At 41.1% G+C, this 27,328-nt stretch overlaps 1 protein-coding gene across 1 annotated transcript; it reads left to right on the forward strand.

The window, feature by feature from the left end:
- PON3 (paraoxonase 3) lies at nucleotides 1-27,328 on the forward strand. Its single transcript, XM_032402104.1, has 9 exons — nucleotides 1-102; nucleotides 1,634-1,704; nucleotides 8,403-8,458; nucleotides 13,657-13,822; nucleotides 18,712-18,838; nucleotides 22,284-22,484; nucleotides 23,727-23,808; nucleotides 24,065-24,193; nucleotides 26,622-27,328. Exons 1-9 carry the CDS (start codon nucleotides 29-31, stop codon nucleotides 26,778-26,780), a joined length of 1,065 nt encoding a protein of 354 aa, XP_032257995.1. The 5' UTR covers nucleotides 1-28; the 3' UTR covers nucleotides 26,781-27,328.

The following is a 27,328-nucleotide window of genomic DNA, read 5'->3' on the forward strand; positions in this document are numbered from 1 at the left end:
GCCACAGGGCACCCGGGCACCGGAGACCATGGGGAAGCTGATGGTTCTGACCCTGCTTGGGGCCGGCCTGGCCCTAATCGGGGAGAGGTTAGTGGCACTTAGGTGAGTTGGCATCTTGATGGGGGCGTCCTTGGTTCTTTCTCTCCTCTTCCAAGTTTCAATGGCTGCCCCGTGCCACCTTCCTAGCAGGTAGGAAAGAGCATTTTTAGAATCTCACTCCTCAGTTCCACCCGGCAAGCTATCCCTTGAGAAGCACTGATGTGGAAAAGTGAGCTGTTTGCCTTTCTAAGATGGTAGAGCAGAAATGCCCCCCATTTATTTTCTGAAAGTCTGCCCGCACCCCACCCCCTTTTCCACGTTGCCCTCCGCATTTTGCTCCTGAAAAAAAAAAAAAAAAATGAACTCCGTTGGAAGCGCTGGACCTGGAGGGGACCAGGCCACCAGCTGGATGTTTACAGCCCACTCAGACATTGCCCAAGGCCAGTGCAACATTGATGAGTACTGGGGTACAGAGCTTGTCCTAGATTAAAAGAGCTAGCCAGACAGCAGGGAAATGAGCTGAAACTTGCAGGTGGTGACCACCGGCGTTTTTCGAGTATTAGGACCTTTTGAAGTGGCAGATCTAGCGTTGATAGGCAGAAATATCTCACGAGAAGTCAATATACTGGGCTAGAAAGAAACGTTAGGTATGATATGCATTTCCGAGTGGATCTAAAGCTTCTGCTTGCCCTCACTTGTCTTTAAGTTGCTTTTGTTTATTTCTCCAAGCAGAAGCTGATCTCAGAAGTTCACATTAGAATCTATTGGGAAGCCCGATGCCTTTTGTGAACACTTTCTAGTTCAGCTTGAGAATGTTTATTGTTACATTTGTTCCCAGCGCACCCAAGTGAGAGAATCATAAAAAATCATAATTGCAAGGTAGATCCAAGGTGTATTTTTACAAAAGTGACAGTAAGATAAGTCTTAAGTGTAGACTCTTCCTGCATACAATCTAATAAAAATTTAAAATTATCCTTGGTATTTAGAAGAATGGTTCACTGTGGAAACAGGAACACTATATTGAAAAATAATTTGGCCAATTGTTTATATTGTGGTCAGTTTGATGACTTTTATACACTTTGCCAAATAAGTTAGCATAAATTTTTTTTAAATAATGAAATTAAAGCAAAAGCTACAGGGTTTAGCTATTAGGAGACACTTGAATTTGGGGAAAGCATTTTGGTGGGGGGTCAAAAGACAAGACTATAGGGGGTCAAGGGGAGCCAAAGTGCAGATTTATAATAGATAATACTTTAGCAAATTACATAATACTACTCTGTACATTTCAAGTAATAATACTGTTCAGTTACTTATTCTATGGTATCATTTATCGGGCAGCAACGTGCTGTCCATGTATAATGGCATTTTAGGCTTTCAACAATAATTGGGTGAGATGAGCTGATATAGGTGCATGACGTACATAATGTCCACATTATGTAAATAAGTATAAAGAAAAGGAGGTACCTACTTACTTGTTATATCATCCGTAAATGATGAGAGACAAAGTTAATGAACAAGAAGGTGATTCAAGACAATGTCTAGACATTGATTTTGGGTGTTGTGCATCGTCCTTCAGTGTTCTTTTCTTCTACAGACAAAGAGCTAATGCATCTCGGAAAGTGGAGCCAGTAGAACCCCGGTACTGCCACCTCATTGAGGGACTTGGTATGTCTGTGACAGTGCAATTTCTTGCTTGTCATCCACCCGACTGAGGCTGCCAACTACATTAATACCCTGCTACTCCTTAGAGCCTCTTGCCAGGGGTCTCTGCCCCATTTACTGACGTTACCTCATCCCAGGTCTCCAGGTGCCCTCCTGAGTGTCAAAATCTGTGGCTTTTCCCCCAATCTTTTTTCCCTTACTGATGTCTCTCCATCATCTGAAGGACGTCATGTCCCTTACTGAACACCCCTCCCGTCCATTCTGTGCTATTTCACTCCCCTGTCTGTCTTCTTCCAGTGCCTATCTTCTTTTCTCTCTTCCTCCTTCTCCTTCATGGTGTTCCTGGCTTCAAATATCATTTCCTTCTAAATTTATCTGCAAGTACCAAGAGAAATATGACCTAGCCTTTACCCTGAGGAGCCTCACAGCCTACTCAGATGTCTTAAAATAAAATTACTCAAAACTCCATAGCTGCCTCCCTAACGTCTCAAACTGCAGGCCTTCTTTTCCAGACTGAAACCACTTTCCATTTCTGTCCTTTCCTCCCTCATACCCTCACCCACAACCAGCTCTTCTTCTAGACTTCTCCTATGTATGGTAACCCCATTCTCAAAGGGACTCAGTTCCATATTTAGGAGCCATATGTTTTCCCCTTGTCCCTCATTGTTCTCATGAGACGTGTTGGTATCAACCTCCTCTGTGGCTCCGCACAGGGCTGAGCTCACCCCGTTACTGTTACTGCCGTATCTGCTTATCTGGGCTCCAAACCCCCCCATTCTCCCTCATACTGCTACTAGAAAAGCAGTTCCAGGCAGATTCTGTTCACTGTTCATAGAATGTGCTTTTTCACTTCCTCATGGTTGCTCATGAAATCCCCTGCACTGATTCCTTCCTCTTTGCTTCCTGAAATCGGCTGCAAAGTCCTCTCCTGCCTCTGAACTCCCCAGTGCTCTGAAACTCTGATTCACTTAGGACATCTACCACACACTTTATTTTATGGCTAGCAGTGTTCTCTCTCTCTCTCACTAGCAGATAGGAAACTCCCTAGGGTCAAGGACTGTGACTTATTTATCAGTATGTGTCGGGATGACAGCATAGTTTATTGTGATATGAGTTTGTATTTTCTTTTTCTTGGTACATATATTTCTTTATATATGATGTATTTCGACTATATATACATATATATATATAGAGAGAGAGAGAGAGAGGGACAGAATAAGTCTTTTTGATTTTGGTTTTCTTTCTTTGTTTTTCTCTCTTGATTTCTAAAAAAAGAAAGAAAGAAAGAAAGAAAAAAGAAAAAGTAGCCTTGGCCAATATGCTTCCTAGCACATGGAGGAGGTGTGTGCTGCTGGCTAGAAACAGAAGGAACTGGGGACAAGCTGCTTCCTGACTTTTGTTCTCAAAAACCCGAGCTCCGTCAGAAGGTTCTGATGGACAAAGGATAAGAATATGCGGAGTTTTTGAATAACAGGGATCCTTTCCCCGCTGCCTGATGGCATTCTGGGGATGGAGCAGGACCCCTGAAAGAATGGCTGCAAGGTGTCTTCAGGGAGGCTGGATCCTTTGCACTGTCGCAGCCCACGCACAGATCATGGGCCCATCCAGGACCTGGAAGTGGCAGAGCTTCGTAAATTAAAGGGAACACACGGGCTTGGCAGTGAGTAATTTGGTGGTGACTAGAATAGAATAAAGGCCAGATGGACTTCCCCAAATATTCTGCTTTTTAAAAACTTGCCACCTACGATATTTGCACAACCCTGGCAGAAGACCCAGTAATGACTGAGATTGAATTTCCCTTCGGTTTAGTGGAATGTGGGTGCAGGGCAGATTTAATTTGATTAAAAAAAAAGGGAAATGTAACATTTGCTCATTTGTTTACTGTTTTGTGGAGTAATATTCATACTTATACACATCTCTCTCTCAAAAGATAGGAGCTTGCCAAATAATGTAGCGGGGTAATTAGATTATTGCTAAAGCCTAGTCTGACTCAAGCAGATCGTAGAATTCAAATAGAGTTGAGAAGCTAAAACTAGGGCTAATGTTGTAAGACAGATCAACATTCTGATTATCTAAATATTTTGAAAAGAATGGCTGAAATGGTTGGAAACTGGCTGAGAGCAAAAGAAAAAACGTTACCTCTTGTGTCTATTGGCATATCTCCGTCTTATATTTGGAGAACTAAACAAGTTTGTCAATAGGGTGATATTGATATATCTCTAACAATAATGCCACTGCCTTCATCTATAAACCTTCTGCTGAGTTCTTTACAAACATTGACATCACCCACACAACCGACCTGTAAGGTGGGTGCTGCTTGCTATCTGTCCTTGCCGATTAGGAAACTGACACACAGCAGAATGAAGTGACTTGTCTAGTGGCCCAGAACCAGAGGGTGATGGGCCCAGATTATGAGCCAGGGTGGTTTATGGTCTATGTCTTGTACTCTTTGTCATGTGACCCTGCCTCTCTTATCTACTGACAACACATTTTATTATGGAAGTGTCGGGAAACTATGATGGCAGCAGAAAACCGAAAATCTGAGAGGCAAAATGGTGAAATATTAATAAATGGAGCTGACAAAGACAAGGCAGGCTGGATATTTAAGTAAAAATCACTAGTGAGACCATCCTCACGAGACCCAACTATCTGATGAGTGAAAAGCTTTATGAAGCAGTGGAAAACCAATAACGATTTTAGGCAGGACTTGGTAGGCAGTTAACAGAGCTGGAGAAGAATTCTGATTTGTGTTTTCTTCAAGATCCAGGCTTTTGTGGTTAATTTTACTGATGGAAGAAACTTTCCTCTTTTTGTTTTCCTTCCCAGTATTCTTTCTGGGAAGCAAAGTTGAAAAGCGAAGTAATTCTAAGCTTCAGAAATGATATCTCAAAGATCTTTTTGTATTGAGTTTATCTTTTTCCAAGGCTTTGAGAGTCAAGGATTGTTTTAACCAGGAAGTTAGTTGGCTGCCCTTGGCATCTAATCAAAGCTGCACATGAAATTCAAATAGCTTTACTGGGGTTCCACCCTTGGCAGGATTATCAAGTAAACAGCTATTGTCTTTGGTGTCTTCCTAACCTCCACTCCATCCCTTTTCCCTTTCAGCAGCTTCCCCTATCTCCAAGATCTGTTTCTACTCCATTGTAGGTCCCATTTATTTTCTTAGTTGGCTATCAGAATCTTCTTTCCAAGATGTGAAATCGTGATAATATTAATTGATCGTAATGTGTGACACTTTCTCAGGGTGCCTATAGAAAATGATTAACAGCCAAGGAGACAAAGTTATGCTGGGTAGAGGGCTGACAGGTTAAAAAGCAGTAGATACCTATTCGTGAGACTGATTTTAGACTTACCGGCGGGGTTTTAATGATAGTTGTGCACAGGCTAACAAGTATGTGGGGAGCACTCAGGGGAGGGTGTCCTGGGGGCTCTTACTCCCACAGATGCCACCGTTGCCAAGATGCACTGTGTTGTCACGCGGGTGCAGTGTAGGTGGGGGACGTGGGGAAAGAGGGGCGGGAATACTGTGCAATCAGCTGGTGACTCATTTTCACATCTGAACGGAAAGTACCAGCATCCTTGTGCTCTGGATTAAGTCAGTAAATAAAGACAAATACAGCACCGCCAGAACACACCCACTCCTGTTTTAGCTGAATTAGTGAGGTAGGTTAATGCTGTCGGAGGGTGTGTGAAATGGTATTTGGAAGATAAAAGGTCCAAACTAAAGAGCACACAACTCAGGACATCTTATGCTCAGAAATTAACACTCAAAGACAAGACAGAGTTCAAGAAACTAACATGGTTTATCTTATTTAGTCAGTCAACCAGCTTTATTGACAGCTCTTATAGTGAAAAGGCAGGGATTACATTGGGTGCAAAGCTGGTGTACTGAATGAAAACTGGTCCCTGTTCCCAGGAGGCTTACCGTCTGGCAGGAAATCAACAAGTCAACAGAAAGTTGCCTCCCAGGTATGAAGGAAATATCATGGCGGCGGTAGTCACAGGTGACCATATTAGTACATAAAATGGGTGCTAGAACTAAGGGGAACTGGGAGAGGTTGCAAAGGCTGAGGAGGTGGCCCCCAAGCTCTTCTCTAGAGCCCATGATACTCAAGCAAGGGGAGGTGAAGGTGGTGTGGGAGAGATGCGGGTTGCTAAGAAGAGGGAGCCCCATGTGCTCAGGCAGGCAGGTGAATGAGGCTGACACATTTCAGCAACTACCAAGGGAGGAACTGCAGCACAGCTGGCCTAGAGAGTGGAGAGTGGGGGCCAACAAACCGAGACTGGAGCCAACACGTGGAGAATTTGGAATCCAGACCAAGAAACTTAAGATTTCTATTGCCAACTCTGGGTTTTAAGCAGGGGAGTGACAGGATCGACTCTGCAATTTACAATGATGACTGTCAGCAGGTGCAGACAGCGGTAGCAGGAGAGCAGAAGTGACCTGTTAGAAAGCTACTGTGCAAATCCAGAGGGGGAGTTTTAGAGCTCCAATTAGAGTGATCGGTTGGATTCGGGGAGTAAGGAAAAAGAAAGCATCAAAGGTCACTCCAGGTGCTTCAGGGGATGGGTCCTTGGGGGATGGAAGTGCCATCGACTGAAATCAAAATATAAGAAATGGAGCAGATTCACAGGGGAAATGTCCAGATCAGTTTGGGACGTGTTAAATATGAAAAATGAAACGGCCAGGTAGGAATGCCCAATGTACAGGTGAATACAAAGGCCTGGAAACTGGCAGAATGATTCGGGCTTGATTTAGAGATTGGAGAGTCAACGGCACATGGGTGGAACCTGAAGCCAGGGGACTAGAGTAGATTGCACAGGTAGAAAGGATGCTTGCCATGAGAAACAGCCAAAGGCAGTTAGGGCCTGGAGCATATCCATGTCCAGAACAGAATTGGGCGGAAAAATAGGGCAAAAGGAAACCAAAAAGTGGTGTTCAAGAGAGAAAAAGTAAGAGAAAAATAAAAAGTTGGTTCAAAAATTAACCAGCCTGTATTCAATGTGATTTTTTAAATTGCTTTATTCAGTTTGCTGGGTTCTCCCCATGTCTGTTTTACTCTAGGTGGAAATAGCACTAAGTCTTTCAAGCCATTAAGATACCATAGATACAAAATCTTGATTAACTGGAATGTTTAGAAAATGGAACGCTCTGATTAATTTAATTTTCAGGTTACTAGTTGGGGATTAGTTTCAATAAGTGAATATTTAATTAAATCTTCCTCTGTTCCCTAATTTTCAGTGCCCATTGCTCATTATTCTGTTGATTCAAATTTGCATTTTATTTGGCTTTGTCCCACTTTTCTTCCCCCCCCCTTTGCTCAGTTGCCTTTTGACCCACTAGCCACACATTACCCCATGCCACCTTCTCCCCACATGTGCCAGTCACCATAGCTGTGTCACAAACCACCTTAAAACCGAGTGACTGACTTAAATGACAATTACTTTGCTCATGAATTTGCAATTTTAACAGGGCTCAGTGGACACAGCTCATTGCCGTTCCATTTGCATCAGCTAGGGTGACTCAGAGGTTGAGAAGTGAAGTGGCCTGTGACTCCTCCATTGTCTTCTCTCCTTTCTGTAGTCTCCGTGTAGTCTCTCCTCTGTAGCTTCAAAGTACCCAGACTCCCTACATTTAAGTTTAGAGTTCCCAAGGCCCATGCTGACAGAGAGAGACAGAGACAGAGAGAAGGGGGAAGGGAAGGGAGAAGAGAGGAGAGAGTGACAGTGAGAGAGAGAGAAAGAGATTGGGAGCGAACCAGCAGCAGCTATGGTTATGACTTTACCTTGTATGCCATGTGGCATCATTTCTACCTCATTTTATCTGTCAAAGCAGTTACCAAATCCACCCAGATTCAACGGGAGACGCCTTACCTCCTGATGCAAGGATATGAACATCACATTTTAAGAAGGCATGTGGCTCTGATCCATGTTGGTTCTACCATATTTGTAAAATACAGTCCGCCACACTAGATAGCCACCGCCTTTACCCTCAGTCCTGCCTGCTTGGGACCACGTCCTCTGTGGGTCTGTCTCTCTATTAGGAGCCATGTGAGCCCCCTATTCATCCTGCTCATGGTCATAACTCACTTCTCATATGCCTCTTTCCATAGCAAACTGCTCAGGACCAGCTCTTAATGAGAAAGAGAGCTGACTAAATTGTTCAAATTTGTCTATATTTGGTAGTCTTTCCCAAGACATATTGCTTTTATAATGGATAACAATTACCCAATAATTTCCCAATATGATCGGATAATGATATATTTTTAGGCATCAACAAGTTAGAAGAGAGAAATGTTTGGCTGAGAGGCCTTTAAGACAGCCTCACAATGAAGACTTTCCAAATGTCATCAGTCCATCTGCACATCAGTCTTCTATGGGGAATAAAGCTGAATCTCTCAGAGCATACCCTACAAGTTGTTATTTAAAGAATAAATCTAGGCTATGATTTATTTTATAGTTATTTGCTTTTTTCTCCTGAAAATTGAGTTCTAAAGAAAGACTATAGTATTTAGGGAAACGGACCCTGGTTTTACTGGAGAGTGGAATGCCTATGGGATCCCTGGAAGTTAATGTAGTTTCCCAAGTAACTAGTTGAAAAAGTTAATGTAGTTTCCAAAAGAAATCTAAGGTTTCGTCTGTGAGATTTACTTTTTAAGCCTTCGTTCATGCATCTTCCTGATCCTTCACTTCTTTTGCAGAAAATGGCTCTGAAGATATTGACATACTTCCTAGTGGGCTGGCTTTTATCTCCAGCGTGAGTATTTTCCACACCCCTCAGACGCTCATGTCAATAGCCAAATAGATAGTACATTAATGTTGCCGACTAGAGCTGCCAGATGGACCCCTACACACTTATCCCAACTGTGGTTAAAGCAGTCAACTAAAAAAGCCAAAAGGGGATTCCACAGGGCTAATTGGGTTACCACAGGAATGCCAGGTTTGCTTGGCCCCATGTGGGCAGCTCCCTGTGGGCAGTTACAAATTCAGTCGGGTCTCAATAACTGTCTATTGATTTCCATTGGATTCCTAGACGAGTCTCCAGGTTTGTCCTGCTAGTGTCCATCCCCATCATTGCCCTAGTTTGCCGGACCTCAGTTTCTGGTTGTCATGTTCTCACTAACTGGTATTCTTCTCTCTATGCCTGCCTGTGTTTGAGGCTCGGGAAATGTTTGTGAATCATATGTTGACCATGTTAGGCAATTCAAAAGCCTGAGCACTTTCCAACTTGGGTTCCTTGCCATTCCTTCCAACTCTTTCAAAGACAAGTAGAGAAGGGCCTGCATTTTATTTCTAATACCACCTTCACAGGTTTGGGATGATCATGAAGCTATGTGAAGGACTGACAAATAAATATAAATAAATTAAATACAATAAATTGAAATATATATGGTGTAAAGATATTGAAAATTGCCATGTATTTATTGAACAGTTGCAATTTGGAATGCGACCTAAGATTCTGAACAAGCAAATTGACTCCATTTTCAATGTGAATTCTGATTGCTGGGACTGCATGTCCTAAATATTCTATTTTGGCCAATAGAATACTACCAAATAACATGAATTTTAAAATCTATATCTTTTTGGCTAAAAGGGGACACATATATCTTTTTGGCTAAAAGGGGACACACTTAATGGCCTGAATTTCTAAATTCTTAAGTATGCACAGTATAGTAGGGTTTTGTTTGGATTTAAATTGCTGTTGGTGGTGATATGTGTTGGGGTGGGCGGGTGGGAGGGATTTTATTTCCTTAGTTCTCCTCCAAAACCAAAACTAAAACAAAACTGTCTAGAAAAGCTTTTCCTCTGTTGTCTTAAATTTTCTATTGTCAATTTAGATGTTCAATGTTATGCCAAATAGACTTTTAAAAATGATTATTCTGTAACTGGGAGATTTCTCTGCTTTTAGGAGATAATATCTGTAGTTCCAGCTGTATGCTTCTTTTCTATTTTCACTGGAACTAAAAGTACTGAACTATTGCTGTATAGAAACTAGACGTTTTCAGTGGAGAAATGTTAACAAGGGGGCTTTAAGTAATAGAGTTCTTCTTTGTAAACTAACAACTCCTAGGCTAAGGATGATTTTTTTTTTGCTTATTTTCAATCTCTTTGCACTGCAGTAAATTCAAGTCCTTGTTCTTGGTTTTTCCTATCTCCCTTTCTTGCCGTCACAGAGCATGTTTGGAAGCTGCTGACGTAGAGAGAAATTCTTTTTTTTTTTTTTTTTAAAGATTTTATTTATTTATGTGAGAGAGAGCATGAGATGGGGGAGGGTCAGAGGGAGAAGCAGACTCCCTGCTGAGCAGGGAGCCCGATGTGGGACTCGATCCTGGGACTCCAGGATCATGACCTGAGCCGAAGGCAGTCGCTTAACCAACTGAGCCACCCAGGCGCCCGACGTAGAGAGAAATTCTGCACGATATTTGTAGTCAGTCTACAGACAGGTGCCAAGCAGGTTATTTGCTTCCTTACCTTGGGACTTGGCATGCTTCTCCTTGCTTGCCTTCTTCACACATTATGGAGCCAGCTCCTCATTCTCTGTCAGCCTTTCTGTGGACACACTTTAATTCCACAGGAAAGTCTTCCCCAGTGCTCTTTCTGGGCGACGTGCCTCTTCTATGGCCCCTCACATTCTCTGTGCCTAGGCTCTTCCCTACCACATCATAACAGACATGCTTGCTTGGTGCCGCCTCCCCAGATTTCAAGCTCCTTGCAGCCAGAGCTTTGTGGAGCGCCCATTGCCATGCTGAGAACCTAACGTGCTACCTGACAAGTACAAGGTGCTTGAATATTTACTGAATGCGTGTGCTGGTCAATGAGGGCAGTAGAGAAGTTCAATGCCTACTCACACTCACAGGTAGCCTATTGGGGAAAATAAAATGCTGCCCCTCCAGGGGATTTTCACCATTTTCAGTGACGAATGATATCCAAAGAATTGCTTGCACTGACTTGCTACAAATTCCTACCCAACTGCCTTCAACAGAAAACCGGGTGCATATGAAGCCGCTTATTGGAAGTGTTTCATTCATCACGACACTTAATGTAGGTCAAGTTTGTTTGCAATGTCTTACCCTTATTTCCCTATTAAATCATTTCAATTTCGAGAACATCCAGTCTTTGAACTAGGTGGCAGTGCCCTTGTGTGCGCCCAGGCTACCAAGATACTTGCTAAGGTGGTCTTCCCGAGCTGTCTTCCTGAGTAGCGTTCTCCATTGTCAAACCTTTCTTTATGGTGTGGCAGAAAGAGTGTACAATTAAAGATGTGAGTGACTTAGGCAATTCACTTCTCTGGGCTTCATTTCCCTCAGGTGAAAGGGAAGAATTAGATGTCTCTGACATTTTTTGTCCATTATTACCATGACCTAAGCTGCTGGGCTTGGTGACAGCCTGACTCTGAGGAAAGGGTAGATTCGAAGACTGATTTCGAATCAGTCTTCGAATCAGTCTTTTGAATTCTGATTTCAAAGATTTCATGGCCTGATATTGAGGAGAACATTGATGCCCTTAACTGTGAATAATAGATACAAATGAGAGCAAGGATTCAGGGAGAGAATGTTGATTTTGGTTCGGACAATTTGATTTTGAACTGCTGTTAGGAAGAAGTTGGGAATGCTTGCAAGCTAGAGCTCCACAGAGAGGTTCCAGGTAAATGGGCAGACCTGAAAATAATTGGTATAGAGAAATATCTGAAACCTTATGAATAAGGTCTGCAAGGAAAGAGTATAGAGCAAGAAGAAAAGAGGGATGGATGAGGTTAGAAGGAGGAAGGGGCAGAAAGAGAAGCAGGACTTCCATCTGGAAAGTCTACTTTTGACTTTTTTTTTTTTTGACACGGAATAAAGGGGTACAGAGTGTCAGATGCCATAGAGATACAGATAAGGAAAGGGGGAGGGATTATCAAATGAGATAGTTTGGAGAGCACTGATATGACCTCAATAGAGGCGCTTCTACAAATCGGTGAGAGTTGGAGCCGTTCAAGGCAGGCAACAAGACCAAGTGATGTTTCTAAGAGAGCTGACAGTGAGGGGAAGGCAAGATAAACGTGTGTTTGAAGGAGTAGTTAAATTAGGAGAAGATTTGTCTCAAGGAAGGAGAAATGAGCAATTTTTCAGGCAAACGAAGGGGGCACTGGTGAGAAATGAGGGGTAAAGCAAGAGAGAGACTGTAAGTTCTAAAGACAGGTCCCCGAGAATAGGCAACCAAACAAACAGGTGGGGGAAGTAATTAACTTAAGAACAGAAGAGCGAAACTCTTTCCTTAAGAAAAGAGGGAGAAAGGAAGAAAATTGATAAAATTGAAGAATTACCAAGACAGAAAGGAGGGAATCAGAGGAAATTCATGTTGAGTGGCATGGGTTTTTTTGTTTGCTTGTTTGCTTGTTTTTTTCAGAGAAATAGGAGGTAAGGTCATCCATTGAGAATAAAGAGGAAGAAGGTATGTGCTCTGGAAGATAATAAAATAAATTGAGAATGGATACTTGGGAAAATGCAATAGATTACCTATTAGAATGAACAAAGAGATTGATAAACAGTGTTGAAGGTCTGATTGAAGTTGCGATGATAACTTTGCTGTAGAAGTTTTCAAGCTGATTTCAGACTGGCCCTATATAAAAGCTAGACCAGGGCAAGGGGAGTGGGCAGGAATTTGATAAGGAAGCAGGAAGCAAAGTGTGTGGCTTCCTTAGAAGACTGACTGTTGATTGATGATGACAGGTTCAAGGCCTGGAAGGAGAATTTTGTGGCCAGGGGCATGGGGATCTCTCCTCCAGGTGAGGTGACCTAAGAAAAATGAAGCCGGAATTATACCTCCTCAGATGGGCTTCTGCAATGTCATTGTTGTCTGGGGAAAAGCCAGGTTTCTGGTAAGATTTAGGCATAGAAGAACTGTTCTTTAAAAAGCTCGAAGACGTATATGGGGTTGTTTGCAACTAAAGATTGACTCCCCCAGGGGTGGGGTGAAGGACAGTGGTAGGGCCGAGAATAGTATTATTGTAAGTAAGTGTGTGGAGTTGTGTATGCGTGATTATAAGAAAGGGAGGGGACAGGAAGACAGAAGATCGAGTAAGAATGAGATCATTTAAATTGACTATAAATGGAAATGAGGGTACAAGAAAAGATATAAAATAGATGATGTTAATATATATCAGAGTGATGGTGGAGGGTGCCAGGGAGGAAGTGGGCTGAGTTTTGTCATTGGTGTATCACAAACCAACTCCAAGTTTGACACAATGACCTGGGATGCAGCAAAGGCCCATTGCCTATTATTGGTTAATAGACATGCGTCATTGGTCCTTCCAGGAGAAAGAGCCACTGTCCAGGTTACTGACATAAACTTTTTGCAGTATTTGAAGAAAAGGATTCATGTCCAAATTTTGAGACCTAACTATAGGAACAACATAGGTCAGAAATAGTCAACTTTACATGACTGGTTCCCCTATGTGAATTCTTGGCTGCTTCTAATATTTGTCACTATGTAATATAATGGGTGTAGGGAGGGGAGCAATATAAGGAAAGCATATACCCCTTCTCTCTGCTTTAAGGAAGGTTAGTTGCTGACTATCAGGACTGGAAAGAACAGACTCTCAGGACTTAGCAATCCTACCCTTTAACTTTCTCTTTTTATAAAAGAGGAACTAGAGGCGTGGCAGGCCAAGGGACTCACACAAAGGAACCCAGCCTAGTGTCTTGCATTACACTTTTTGGTTTCACCCTTTCTCTCTATATTAGTAATTGAATATGGGTTCTTCCCATATTCCCATTCCCATTCCCAATGACCCAGGTGTCATTGGTAATCCCTCAGATCAGATAATGGCACCAGCTGACAGAGTGAAAAATCCCAGAAATCTAAAAGAAATGCACGTCTTTGAATATTTTTGTTAGGCTTTGAGATTTTAGCTTCCATATGAAAATATTGTGAAGCGTATATATGCATTTACTTATTTTATATTTTTTACAGGGATTAAAATATCCAGGCATGCCAAACTTTGCACCAGATGAGCCAGGACAGATTTTCTTGATAGATCTGAATGAGCAAAACCCAAGAGTCCAGGCACTAAACATCAGTGATGGTTTCGACAAAGCATCATTTAATCCACACGGAATCAGTATTTTCATCGATGAAGGTAAAGCCCGAATGCTTAAAAATAAGGGGTAAACAAGGGAAATACAAGCCACTCAACCTCCACAACTCAATGTGTATGTGAAAGGAGGGAAAATTTTATTTTACCGGAAAGATGTATATTTGTAAGATAATAAATGTGTACCAAACATTTGTAAACACCACATTAAAGAAGGGAGACTACAAGGTGGTCATTCCTTCTTCCTCTTACCTCCTCTTTCCATTTGACCTTCAAAACCAGTTTGGAGACTGTTCTCAGAAATCTAACATATAAACTCAAAGGCCTTTGAAAATAATTGTGTGTGACATTAGAAAACATAACATGAAAGAAAACAAGACAAACTACACTTCATCAAAATTAAAAACTTTCTGGTTCAAAAGACACCGTGAAGAAAGTGAAGAAATAGCCCAAAGAATGAAAGAAAATATTTGCAAATCATATATCTGATAAGAGGCTTATATCAAGAATATATAAATCATTCTTACAACTCAACAACAAAAAGACAACCCAATTAAAAAATGGACAAAGGATCTTGGTAGACATCTTCAAACAGATATGCAAATGGCCAATAAACACAGAAAAGATATTTAATATCCTTAGTCATTAGGGAAATGCAAATCAAAACCATAATGAGATAGCACTCCATTCCCACTGGGATGGTTATAATAATAATAATAATAAAGCAGACAATGACAAATGTTGGCAAGGATGAGGAGAAATTGGAACCCTCACACTTTGTTGGTGCAGCCATTTTTTTTTTAAGATTTTATTTATTTATTTGAGAGAGAGAGACAGAGAGAGTAAGCAAGAGAGAGAGCACAAACAGGGCGGGGGGCGGCGGTGGAGGGGCAGAAGGAGAAGCAGAGTCCCCACTGAGCAAGGACCCCGATGTGGGGCTTGATTCCAGGACCCTGGGATCATGACCTGAGCTGAAAGCAGATGCCCAACCTACTGAGCCACCCAGGTGCCTCAGTGTGGCCATTTTTGAAAGCAGTTTAGCAGTTCTTCAAAATGAACACAGAGTTACCATATGATCCCCAAACTCCACCCCTTGGTATGTCCGCAAGAGAATTGAAAACATAGGTCCACACAAAAACTTATACACAAATGTTCATGGCAGCATTATTCCTAATACCCAAAAGGTGAAAGTAACCCAAGTTCTCACCAAGTGATGAATGTATATACAATGGGATATTATTTGGCAATAAAAAGGAATAAAGTTCTGACACATGCTACAACATGGATAAATTTTGCAAACATTATCCTAAGTGAAAGAATTCAATCACTAAAGGCCACATAGTGTATGATTGCATTTATATCAACTGTGCAGAATTGGCAAATTCATAGAGACAAGAAGTAGCTTAGTGGTTGGCAGGGGCTGGGAGAAATGAGGAATGACAGCTAATGTGTTTGGGCTCTCTTTTTGGGCTGATAAAAAAGGTCTGGAGCTAGAGAGTGGCTATGGTTGCACAACTCTGTGAATATACTAAACACCACTAAATTGTACACTTTAAAATCTTGAGTTTAACGACAATGGATTATATTGCACAAAAACTGTTGCAAAAAAATCTAAGTTATTAGTACATTGTATATACTTTAAAACAACAGTTTCTGATGTTACTTGGTACTTTTTCATTGTTCATAATTCCCAACTAATTTAATTTTTAGATATTTGTGGGTCCATAGGGCACATGGAAAATAAAAACAGTGAGACCTCATTAATAGTAACTATGTGAAGGAAAGGCCAAATGGAAGTGTTGCAATTCGGAATTTTTAAAGAAATTGTGTGTTAATTCTTTCAAATACATACTGGAGTCACAATGTATTGTTAAGAATACATTTGTTGGAGTGATTTTATTGAATAAAAAAAAGAATGATTAATAATTATTAATTCACTCATCCAATAGATCTTTGTTTAATTCCTTTGGTCTACATGAATAGACTTGTTCATTTTTAAATAAGTGGATTCCTTTTAAAATTTTCATATTTAATTTATTCCTCAAAATAAAACACTGGGCCCAGCCTTGGTATTTCTCCCCTTCCTGCCCCATTCAGTCACCTAGTTCCAATGTTCTGTCCAATTTACCCTTCAAATATCTCTCCAAGCGGTCCACCTCTCCCCATCCTCGATGCCACCGTCCCATCCCAAGCCCCCAACATGTCTTCCCTGGATTCTATAATGGGCCCCCTGACTATACCTTCTCTCTTATACCACCTCCATCCATTTTCATAAGCAAGAGTTATTTTTTATGCAAATCTGATCATGTCCCTCCCTTCTTAAAATTCTCCATATTGTTTCCATTACTCTGGAGAAAAGTCTCAATTCTCCAGAGTGGCCTGGGATCCGAGGTGCCTACCAGTGTGTATTCTGGCATGTGGGTGTTTTCTCCAGCCTCACTAGATACTGCCTTCCCCTTGACTCCCTGGACCAGCCATACTGGATTTCCTTTAGACGTATAAAATGCTCCATGCCTCAGGGCCTTTGCATTTGCAGTTCCCTCTGAGTGAAATGTCTTTCCACCACTTCTGATTTACTCTTCCTCATCATTCAGGCCTCAGTTTAAATGTCACCTTCTCAGGGAGCCTTTCCACCATCTTGTTTCCGGGTGTGAACCTTATTATATTTCTTCTCAGTATAGTCCTTCTTTTAGCACTCATCAAAATGGCAATTAAAGTTTTTTATTAATGTTAAATGATACCAACCTTCTCTCCCTCTCCCACTATTGCTCTGTAGTGAGCTCCTTCACATCTTTAGATCCAAGCTTGTCACTCTTTAAGTGGGTGCCACTCTATGAAGAAGGCATCTCCCCTCTCCAGTATTCTTGTATTTACTAATTATTTCCTCCCTGTTTTCTTCTCTAGAATACAGTCACCATAAAATCATGTGTGACTTGTTTATTGCTGGATTCCCATAGTCTAGAACAATGTCCGTTGCATAGTAGGTGCTCTATGAACATGTGTTAAATGAATAAATGAGTGAGCCCCATGAGACAGGGCAGATATTAATACTCAGTTTTATAGATGGAGAAATGGAGTTTGAAGAAATGCAGTGACATGTGACTTCACATCTGTCATTAATATGGCAGTTCCAGAAGTAGAACCCAGGTGGTTTTCTTCCTAATCCTATATCCTTTATTTGGGTGAAATTAGGGCTCCAAGCTCTGATTAAATTATTTGAGTCACCGTTTTCTGGCCTGACCCCTCTCTGGACACCTTCATTGGAGAAAGTGTAACGAGTGACCAGATTAACCTGGAGCTGTTTTATTGCATAGGATAGTGTTAGAGGTGGATTTTTTTTTTTTTTTTTTGAGGCATGGGGAGTAGGGGTTCATTCTTTTATTTTGTTTTGTTTTTGTTTTTTGAGATGGAACCAGTTTACAGATTAACCCTCAAGCATTTAATCAGACTTTCAGAAGCTGAATATATTATGATTGCAATCTTATTTTACTTATTAGTTATTTCCTTTAATTATGCATTTAATAAGGGCAAAACATTACACATAAATTGGAATGGAATGAAAAGACAAAAACCAAAAATATTCTTACCGACCATCTCTTATATGGAAGGAGGGGTCCAGTAGAAGCCTAAAGAAGGGGTAAAACCAGGGCAGCACATATAATGTTCATGCTGTGTCTGGCTGAAGGGCCACGTGGGGGCTGAAATCCAACTCAGGCTTTGCTTGCCAAACCTCAGGCCCTGGAACAGAGCCGGGTTGGACTAAAAGAAAAATTCACGTGTGAGGAAGCGCCTTTCCTTAATTAGGGTTAAAGTACCTGTGTGTTGGGCGCCTGGGTGGCTCAGTTGGTTGGGTGACTGCGTTCGGCTCAGGTCATGATCCCGGAGTCCTGGGATCGAGTCCCACATCGGGCTCCCAGCTCAGCAGGGAGCCTGCTTCTCCCTCTGACCCTCTCCCCTCTCATGCTGTTTCTCTCTCTCTCTCCCTCTCTCTCAAATAAATAAATAAATAAATAAAATCTTAAAAAAAAAAAAAAAGTACCTGTGTGTTTCAGGGGCCCTGAGTATAGCCCTTGCATCTCAGGGCTGGCACTTGTTCTATTGCATGATTGGGAACCTATCAAGAAAGGAATAGGGGACATGAATACAGATCAGGTCCTGCAATGGGAGGATGGGGCCAGGCTCTTTCAAACTCCAGAGCTCATCTGACCTAGAGCTTCTGTCAAGTCAGAAAACAGTATTTTGAGAAAACAGATTACTACCTTCCATCCTGTCCCCGGCAGTTCACATTTCAATACGAAAACAGATAGGTGAACATTCTTGAGGATGGCAGTACCCAGAACTGATTAGTCTTCTTTCTCTTGCATTCATATTTACTTCCGTGTCCGTTGGGCTCATTAAATATTGTGGTTGCAACGTTAGGTAGTTGACTTGTGTCAGAACTTTATTCTCTAGTGGGACACGTTCCTTATTTTAAGGTATTTACATAGCCATGACATTTCTTGAGCGTGTGTTGCAATGTAAGCATTTCTCACAGAAGGAATTCTCAGCACCCTCTTGCTTGCTTGCAACCACTTCTTTTGTTGAAGGGCCACCTTGGGAAACCACATCCGTCTATGTGCCATTGTAGTTCTATATCTTCCTGTTGGAGAGGGTATGTAATGAGGCTCAGGAGACCACTGAGAAACGTCTGGGCTTGGCTCTGCCACTTGGCGGTGGTGAAATTGCTGATGAGTTATTCACCTTCTGAGCCTCAATTTTTTTTAGTAAAATGGGGATTCTGGCGTTTGACCTAGGAGGTATGCTGCGGGAATCAAATGCAAGGTGTATAAGAAAAGTGCTTGAACATGACCAAGTTGTACACCAAGTCTAGTAATATAATAATAGTTGCAATAGAAGTAAACTTCTTGGAAATTATGCCTTTTTTTCCACCTTAGACCATACTGTGTATCTTTATGTTGTGAATCATCCCCACATGAAGTCCACGGTGGAGAAATTTAAATTTGAGGAAAAACAACGTTCTCTTGTACACCTGAAAACTATAAAACATGAACTTCTCAAAAGGTATGGAATTAAAGTATTTTGTACTATTTATTTTGCACCTCTGCTGTGTGCTTTGTTTTCTTTGGTTCAGCAGGCTTAAACTTTTGTTTTGTAGCATTTTTTTCCTAAAGCTTTCAAGAGGTTCCCATGGTGACACTGCCCAGCACCTCACTAGAAATTGCTGTATTCAGTATTGAATATCTTTATATTCTCCAACTTTCTGAAAGCATTTTAATCCTATAAAGGTGCTCAATTAGATTCCCAGCTCTAATTCCATCCTCCATACCACAACAATGCAATACCCACTATTGGGCTCTCTTCAAACACCTACATCTGTTTCTAATTGTCCCAGTAGGTTGTGTTCTGGGAGCCTACTGACGGGGTGTTATAACCAGCCTCCAGATGGGCCATTCCTTTGTTTGATAAAAGCTTTAGAGCAGCATTTGAAAAAAAGCTGTAGGCACATATAAAAATTCACATTTACTAAGCACTATGTGCCAGGCCCTGTGTCAAAATACTTCATTTAATTCTCCTAACAGCCTTTAGCAATAGGCATGAGTAAACTGGAACCTAAGAAGTTTCGGGTTAACTAACTTGTCCAAATTACATAATTTGTAAGTGGCAGAACCAGGGTGTTAGCCTAGATCGGTTTGAATTCAAAGCTGGACTTTCAGTCACTGTGATGAACATCCTTCTTACTGTGTTGAGAAGAAAAATAGTTTAGTTTTTTAGTGGGTAGTTTGCCTGTTCCAAGGTTGTAACAAACAAAGAAGAATTTGTCTTTTATGAAGTGGACTCAACGCTGAAAGACAGTAGAGGTTAATCCTTTCTGCGATAGAAGAATAGGAAAAGAAAAGGAAGGAAGGTCACCTTGTCTCCTTTGCTCTCTTTCTCAAAATCATGTATGAATTTCTCCTCATAGAATTTGGGGGTGACAAAAGCAGAAGCAGAAGAAGTGAAGTTGGGGGGGGTCACTGAACTCTTCCCATGATGCATTGCACTGGGTTCACAGTCACCAGCACGGGGTGACTGAGAAACTGGACGGATCTCTCAACCTATGCTTCAGTGTCCTCAGCGAAATGGGGGTTCTCTCACTGGCCTGACTTACCTAACTGGCGAATGTGACATATGACCTCACTGAACGAGTTCTTTTCCGTGAAAGCACAGCATGAGGGAAAACTCAATAGGCAACTACTTTATTGGAGAGTTACTATCCCAGGACCCAGAAGTGAGGGATCAGCCTGAGGCAGGGAGAGGGGGTATTATGGGTTGAATTGTGTCATCTCAAAAAGATATGTTGAAATTTTAACCAGCCACCCCCCCTTGCAACATTTCAGAACATAACCTTATTTAGAAATTGGATTACTGAAGATATTAGTGAAGATGAAGTTATATTAAAAGTGGGGGTGGATCCTTAATCCAATATGACTCGTGTCCTAATAAGAAGACAAACAGGGAGAATGCATCTGGGGATGGAGAGTGAGATTGGAGTGAAGCATCCACAAGCCAAAGAATGTCTGGAACGACTAGCAACTAGAAGAGGCAAGGACAGATTCCCCCATAGAACCCTCAGAAGGAGCATGGCTCTGTCAGCACCTTGATTTCAGATGTCTCTCCTCCTGTGAGACAGTAAATTTCTATGGTCTTACACTCCCCGGGTTGTGGCAGTCTGTCACGGCAATACTAGGAAGCTCACACAGGGGGAGGCTATCGTGAGTGGTTATTAAGCCAGCCACTGTTAAGTGCAACTGCTTGAAATCATGGGATTGTCCTCCTGTAAGCAACATAAGCAACATGAGCCTCATTTTAGGACAATCTGGCCACAAGAAGAAAGTGCCTTCTCCTATGAGTCAAGGTTTGCCCCAAAGGGTGTTAACTCTTGCACATTCCTGGTTGTGCATGTGCAAGTCAAGTCTGGTGATACCCTGTGCTTTGGCATCAACACAGAAGCCTGGAAGCAGGAGCCTGAGGCCCGTCACAGAGATGAGGTAAGGCTGTATAAGGCTACGCTATGGAAGGTCTGTCAGAACCAGGCAGAACTGGTTGAAGAAGTGCCATCTGGAACAGGGCAGGTGAAGCTCTGAGGACCTAAAGAGGATTTTTGAGAGGTGCCCTGATACTCAGCCTTAACCAAGCATTTCAAGGGGTAGAACAAGGTGCTATGGGATCGAACTGAACCTATGGTGTCTGCCAATACTTTTTGGAAGAAGGAATGCTTAAGCTGAGACCCAAAAGATGAGTGGCCTAATGACCCTGGGAAAGTCATTATAAATCAAAACCTCAAAGTACTTCCTGATTCATCCAAATTTTTTTATAAATTCAATCTAAAAGTATTTAATTTTTTTTGTCATTTTTTTCAAGTCGCCATCTCTTTTTTTTCTTTTCCAAAATGTAAATGACTTTATTGCTCTTTACTCTTATGAGAGTATGACTTGTTTCATTTAAAAAATTTTAATAATACCGAAGAACATAAGCAAGAATGAAGAGCACTCACAATCCTGATATAAAGATCAAGATGGACTGGGTTATTTGGAAGTGGCAGAACCAGGGTGTTAGCCTAGATTGGTCTGAATTCAAAGCCAGACTCTCAGTCACCGTGATGAACATCCTTCTTACTGTGTTGAGAAAAATAGTTTAGTTTTTTAGTGGATAGTTTGCCTGCTCCAAGGCTGTAACAAACAAAGAAGAATTTGTCTTTTTTATGAAATGGACTCAACGCTGAAAGACAGTAGAGGTTAATCCTTTCTGTGATAGAAGAATAGGAAAAAAATTGTTACAATAACAGAAAAGAAAAACTGTAATGTTTTTAGTGGCTCAAAACCACAAATTTTGTTTTGTTTTCTTACTCAGGCTACATGTCCAAGGTAAATGATTCAAGGACTCAATTTTATATTGTCCTCATGTAGGGCCCTAAGAGGCCACACTTTCAGTCATCAGAGAAGTTGCTGGTTACTGTCGAAGAGTAAGGGAAGCATGGTGGGTCACATACTGGCTTGTCTTCCATCCAGAAGCCACACACCACATCACTTCATCTCACTGGCCAAAAGCAAGTCACATGGCTGGGCCAAACATCCAGGGCATGGAGAAGCCTCATTCTAGAAGAAAGAGAACCAGAACTATTGGTGACCACTGATAATAACTATTATTGCACTATGACCACCACACATAACCATTATTGACATTTATGAGTCAACAATTTGGAGTTGAGGTTTGTTTGTATATTTCTGTGTTTTTGCTGACTTCTGTAGAAGGGAAGATTGAGAAAATAATAAACTGCTAAAAGAAAACCCGTCAGGTGCAACGAAAAATCATGTCCTTTGTGTGGAATTCATACCGCTTCATGCATACCTTTTCAAACTGATGAACATAAGGGTCTTTGAAATTCAGGGTTTTTGACAGCAATCTAGATATTTAAATACTCCATGGGTTTTGCTCTCTCTCTCTCTCTTTCTTTTTTTCACTTTAGCCTGAATGACATTGTGGTTCTTGGACCAGAACAGTTTTATGCCACGAGAGACCACTACTTTACCAATTTCTTCTTGGTACTATTAGAGATTATCATGGATCTTCGTTGGACTTATGTTGTTTTCTACAGTCCAGGAGAGGTCAAAGTGGCAGCCAAAGGATTTAGTTCTGCCAATGGGATCACAGTCTCACTAGACAAAAAGTAAGCTTTTATAATTTTCCAATACTTTGCTCTTGACATTTTAGTGGATTCCTTCCTTTAAGAGGTGTTTACTTCCTTAGGCCTAAGTAGTCACTATATAAGTGGACGGACCAGGTGTGGCCAGGATTCACACTCCATGGGTGATCGTAAGCACACCATTTGCCCTCTTACATGTCAGGCTCCCCCCCGATGAAATGAAGGATGTGGACTCAAGGATGTGAGGTCCTTGTTTCAATTTATTATGTGACTCTAGAAACACAGTTACCCAACACACTGAAAAGGACAATAAATGCACAATATCTCTGCCCTTTATGAGGCTGAAAAGTGTTTAACCACTTACACTAAGTTGAGTTACCCAAAAGTTCTTTTTAGAGAAGGAGACCTGACTTAGACTGGGCATTGTGATTGTGTGAATTTCAGATTCACTGATATACTACAGCAGACTTTTCTGTAAGAAAATCCGATTTCATGCAGCATGAAATTCTACGAGAAACTCTTTTAAAGTGTTTTAAAATGGAAGGTTTTTAAAAAAGAAACGTACCCATGAATATTAATATGTGCATTTGAGATAATAGAGATGATCCCTATAGAAAACAACTCTAGGGGCACCTGGGTGGCTCAGTTGTTAAGCGTTAAGCATCTGCCTTCGGCTCAGATCGTGATCCCAGGGTCCTGGGATTGAGCCCCGCATTGAGCTCCCTGCTCTGTGGGAAGCCTGCTTCTCCCTCTCCCACTCCCCCTGCTTGTGTTTCTGCTCTCGCTATCTCTCTCTCTGTCAAATAAATAAATAAAATCTTAAAAAAAAAAAAGAAAACAACTCTAAGTGTTCTTCCTCTTTTTAAAAATGATTGTGATTGAGCCTCATGGTTATTTGATACTTCTTTGTAAGCACTAGTTTTTTTGTGGAAGTATAGACTCTTTTGACCTTATAATAAAGAGATCTGCTTACCTCCACCCAATTTAAGGAAAAAATTGTGACTCCTAAGTCATGAGACTGAGCTTATATGTCACCTAGAAACATCAAGGTCATTACTTTAAAGTCACATCTCATATTTAAAGCTTACTTAAAGCTCTTGAAGAATACTAAAAGTAAGACTGTGTTATCTTCTTGTCCTATGGTTTAGAAAGACATTGCAGTGGCACTTGGAACTCTTGTGAATTGTTAGACTTCTCCTCCAAAGTAAAAGTTAATGTCATCTCTCAATATTACTTGCTTACATATAAATGCTATTTACTTCAAAGGTATATCTATGCAGCTGATGTAACTGCTCAGAACATTCATGTACTGAAAAAACATGAGAACTGGGATTTAACTCAAGTGAAGGTAAAAGTCCCCTGGCTTGCCCACCCAGCATGGCCTCTTAGATCGGCTCCCATGCCTGACCTAGGAATGTGCTCTTTGAATGCAGGAAACATGACTATTTTAGAAGAATATTGGTGAGATTGTGCTTGCACTTCTAAAATTCAGTAGTAAGGCCCTTAAAAAGACCCATTTCAGGAGCCAGAAGGAGCTGATGGGAGGGAGGAGTGGTAGAGAAGAAAGTTGAAACAGTGTCTTTATATTTCCTCTTTGTTGGAAGGTAATACATCTGGGCACCTTAGTGGATAACTTAACTGTGGATCCGGACACCGGAGATATTTGGGCAGGATGCCATCCCAATGGCATGAAGCTGCTGATCTATAACCCTGAGGATCCTCCAGGGTCCGAAGTAAGTTCCTATACTTCTCTGAGCTCACAGGCAAAGCTGCAAGAACAATTTGTTGAGGTGACTTGGGAGAATTTAGTGGGTCACATGCGGTATTCCAGAAATGAACAAGTTCTGCATATAGAAAAAGCAGAGATTTTGGCAGGATGGGGAGATACAGCCCATTAACCTTTTCAGGTCTTCTGGTGACAGTTTAACATCAGTGCTAGACAACATGTCCCATCCTTGCAAGGGCTGTACTTGCTATTGGGAAGAATAGATAAGTAGGAGCTTGATTATTCACATTGACCTAGATTGCCATATCATATTTCCAATCTGAGAAGGGCCTGAAGTTAGGCAAAGAGAGAGTCCTATGTGGGGCTATCTTTTTTCACACTACCTACTACGAAGCTCAAAAGAAAGGCTTTAAATGACTGTAGTCTGAAAACAAAATTAGTTTTTCCAGCAGGTTCTAATATATATGATAGTGTTGAAGACTGTCTCATTTTAAAGATGCTATTTGTGTTACTTAAAATCTCTTCTAAAACAGCAGTGCCTGGGTGGTTAGTCGGTTAAGCATCTGACTCTTGATCTCAGCTCAGGTCTCAATCTCAGGGTCGTGAGTTCAAACCCTGTGCTGAGCTCCATGATGGGCGTGGAACCTACATAAAAAAAAGAAAAAAATATCTTCTAAAACAGTAGCATACATCATTGAATTTTATATGGCATTAAAAACAAGAGCAGAATTTTCTATAGCATTGAGTTTAAGAATAACAGATCTCTAGTAAATTCAATATAGATATAAATTCTTGGTACACATACTCTGAGAGATTAATTCACAAAAATTTATTGAGTGCTTATAATGGGCCAAACGTTGTTCTAATGCCTGGAACGTGTCAGAAAACAAAACATACAAAGATCTCTGTTCTTCTGGAGGGGGGATTGACAATGAAAAATAAGCGTAAGAAATAAGTAAATTATATAGCAAGCTTGAAGGTGGTAAGTTCTATGGGAAAAAAAGTATAACAGGGTAGAGGGGATCAGGATTGCTGTGAACAGGGGGATGGGCTGTCCTATTATTAAATAGAGAAATCAGGGTTAGGCCTCATTGAGAAGGTAAGGTTTGGAGAAAGATAATAATGTTTGAATCTAGATTTGGGGAGTTGGGAAATTGAGATTCAAACTCTAGCCTGGTAATTGGCCCTGGTAACATACCCTTATTTCTGCTTCCAATATTGCTCTTCCTCAGTTAAAAAGAAAAAAAATTGTTTCTCTAATTTATTAACATATTAGTCACAGCTTCTTAAAAACAAACAAACAAACAAGCAAAAACACCAAAAAATATAAAGAGAAACAAAAGTTCAGTCTGAGCCTAGAGCCTAAGGAACTGTTACCCTAAGCTAGCAATCTACCTTGGCTTCAGATACATGCCCCCAAAAGTGAGACATATTACTTTTTTGCAAACACCCAACAATGTCTGCCATAAGATAATGAAAATATGATCCATAGCACGTTTGGAAAATTGTTTAGAATCTTTCTCATGTCTCTATTTTCAAGTTCATCATAGGTTTATTTTAGATAGGACTTCTTCCTTCACAATCAATGACACCCTTCATTTGTGGTTGAGGCTAAACTTTTCTACATGAGTTCCAAGTTTGAGTATTTTCATGTAACAAACCTGAGATGAAGTTACAGGATCTTTCTTAAGACGAAAAAACAAAACTCAACTAAACTCTATTCTTAATAAGTGTTGATACATATTCATGACTCATGAATTTCTAATTGGTTTTCTTTAATTCCTATCATGTCCTATTTGAGTGAACTTCATCCAGGCTATTTAGAAAACTGAGCACTTTTATGTTTACTGATGAGCAAACTAAAGCGTGTTAATCTTGAGGATCAATAACAGTAGTAGGCGGGATGTGTCAGATTGAATTCCAAAGTATGCATTCTCTATGCTTCCTAGCCACGTTATGGATGCGAGGGGGGGTTCCAGCTGGGACAACTACCATCCTACTGATTATGAGGTCAGGTTGGCTTGCTAACTGGTGTCCCTTCATCCTCTCTGTCCTGTGTTTCCCTCCCCACACAGTAGGCCTAGTCAGAGGCAAGACCCTTCCCACAGAGGAACACTATTCACTCAAGAATTAGATAAGAGCACCCACTGGTTCTCACCTCCTTCTTCTATAGGAGATGCCTTGAACTATCAAAATTGTGTAAACAATCTTGTTGGGGAATCTGGCGAATGTCAGATCACCAGTTCACTTGACTGCATAGATATAATTAGAACATTAATACTTTCATCAGAATACCAAAAAAAAAAAAAAAATTGTACACAAATTTCACTGTATTGATTTCTGGGAAATATATTAGTCCTGGAATATTTGAGAAGAAAATGTCACTGGCAGCTGTTTGCTCATACAGCAACCGATGAATAATTTTTTCTTAACAGGTACTTCGCATCAAGAACGTTTTGTCTGAGAAGCCTAACATCAGCATCGAGTATGGCAATAACGGCTCTGTGCTTCAGGGAAGCTCCGTGGCCTCTGTGTACCACGGAAAACTGCTCATAGGCACGGTATTCCACAAAGCTCTGTACTGTCTGTTCTAGACTCCAGACATTCCAAGAAGTCTTGTCAACCAATGAAAGACAAAATGGCAAGCAGCAAAATAAATGCATTTATTTGGGGTCTTCGGGATTGCAAACATGGGAGACGTAGATTCGACTAGAATTGAGAGCGTGCCCCAGAGAGACAAAGGAGGTTAGAGTTTTTAAAGAGGAAAGAGGGAATTTATGTGAGTTGTGTGAAGAAAAGGTGCTTGGGGTTGGTATAGCTACAGCGACACTAATCTATGTGTGAATGGTTGGTAGGGCAGACAGAAAGTCCATTTATGTCCATCTTAACACCTAGTAGATGCCTTGGCTATTAGCTGAGTTTAGCAAAAATTCTGAGAATTTGATACAGAACATGGGTGCATAAGCCCCACCTCCTCGACGTCTTCCAGGCTCCCTTTTAAATAACTTTCTTAGTAATGGTCACTCAATTTTATTGTCTCTGTTGTCAGTCTACATGTTTGGTAAAAATAAACCTGTAATTAAGGGCACCTGGGTGGCTCAGTCGGTGAAGCAGTGAAGCGTCTGCCTTCAGCTCAGGTCAT

The sequence above is a fragment of the Phoca vitulina genome, unplaced genomic scaffold, assembly GCF_004348235.1.
Source record: "Phoca vitulina isolate PV1807 unplaced genomic scaffold, GSC_HSeal_1.0 scaffold4, whole genome shotgun sequence".
Lineage (NCBI taxonomy): Eukaryota > Metazoa > Chordata > Mammalia > Carnivora > Phocidae > Phoca > Phoca vitulina.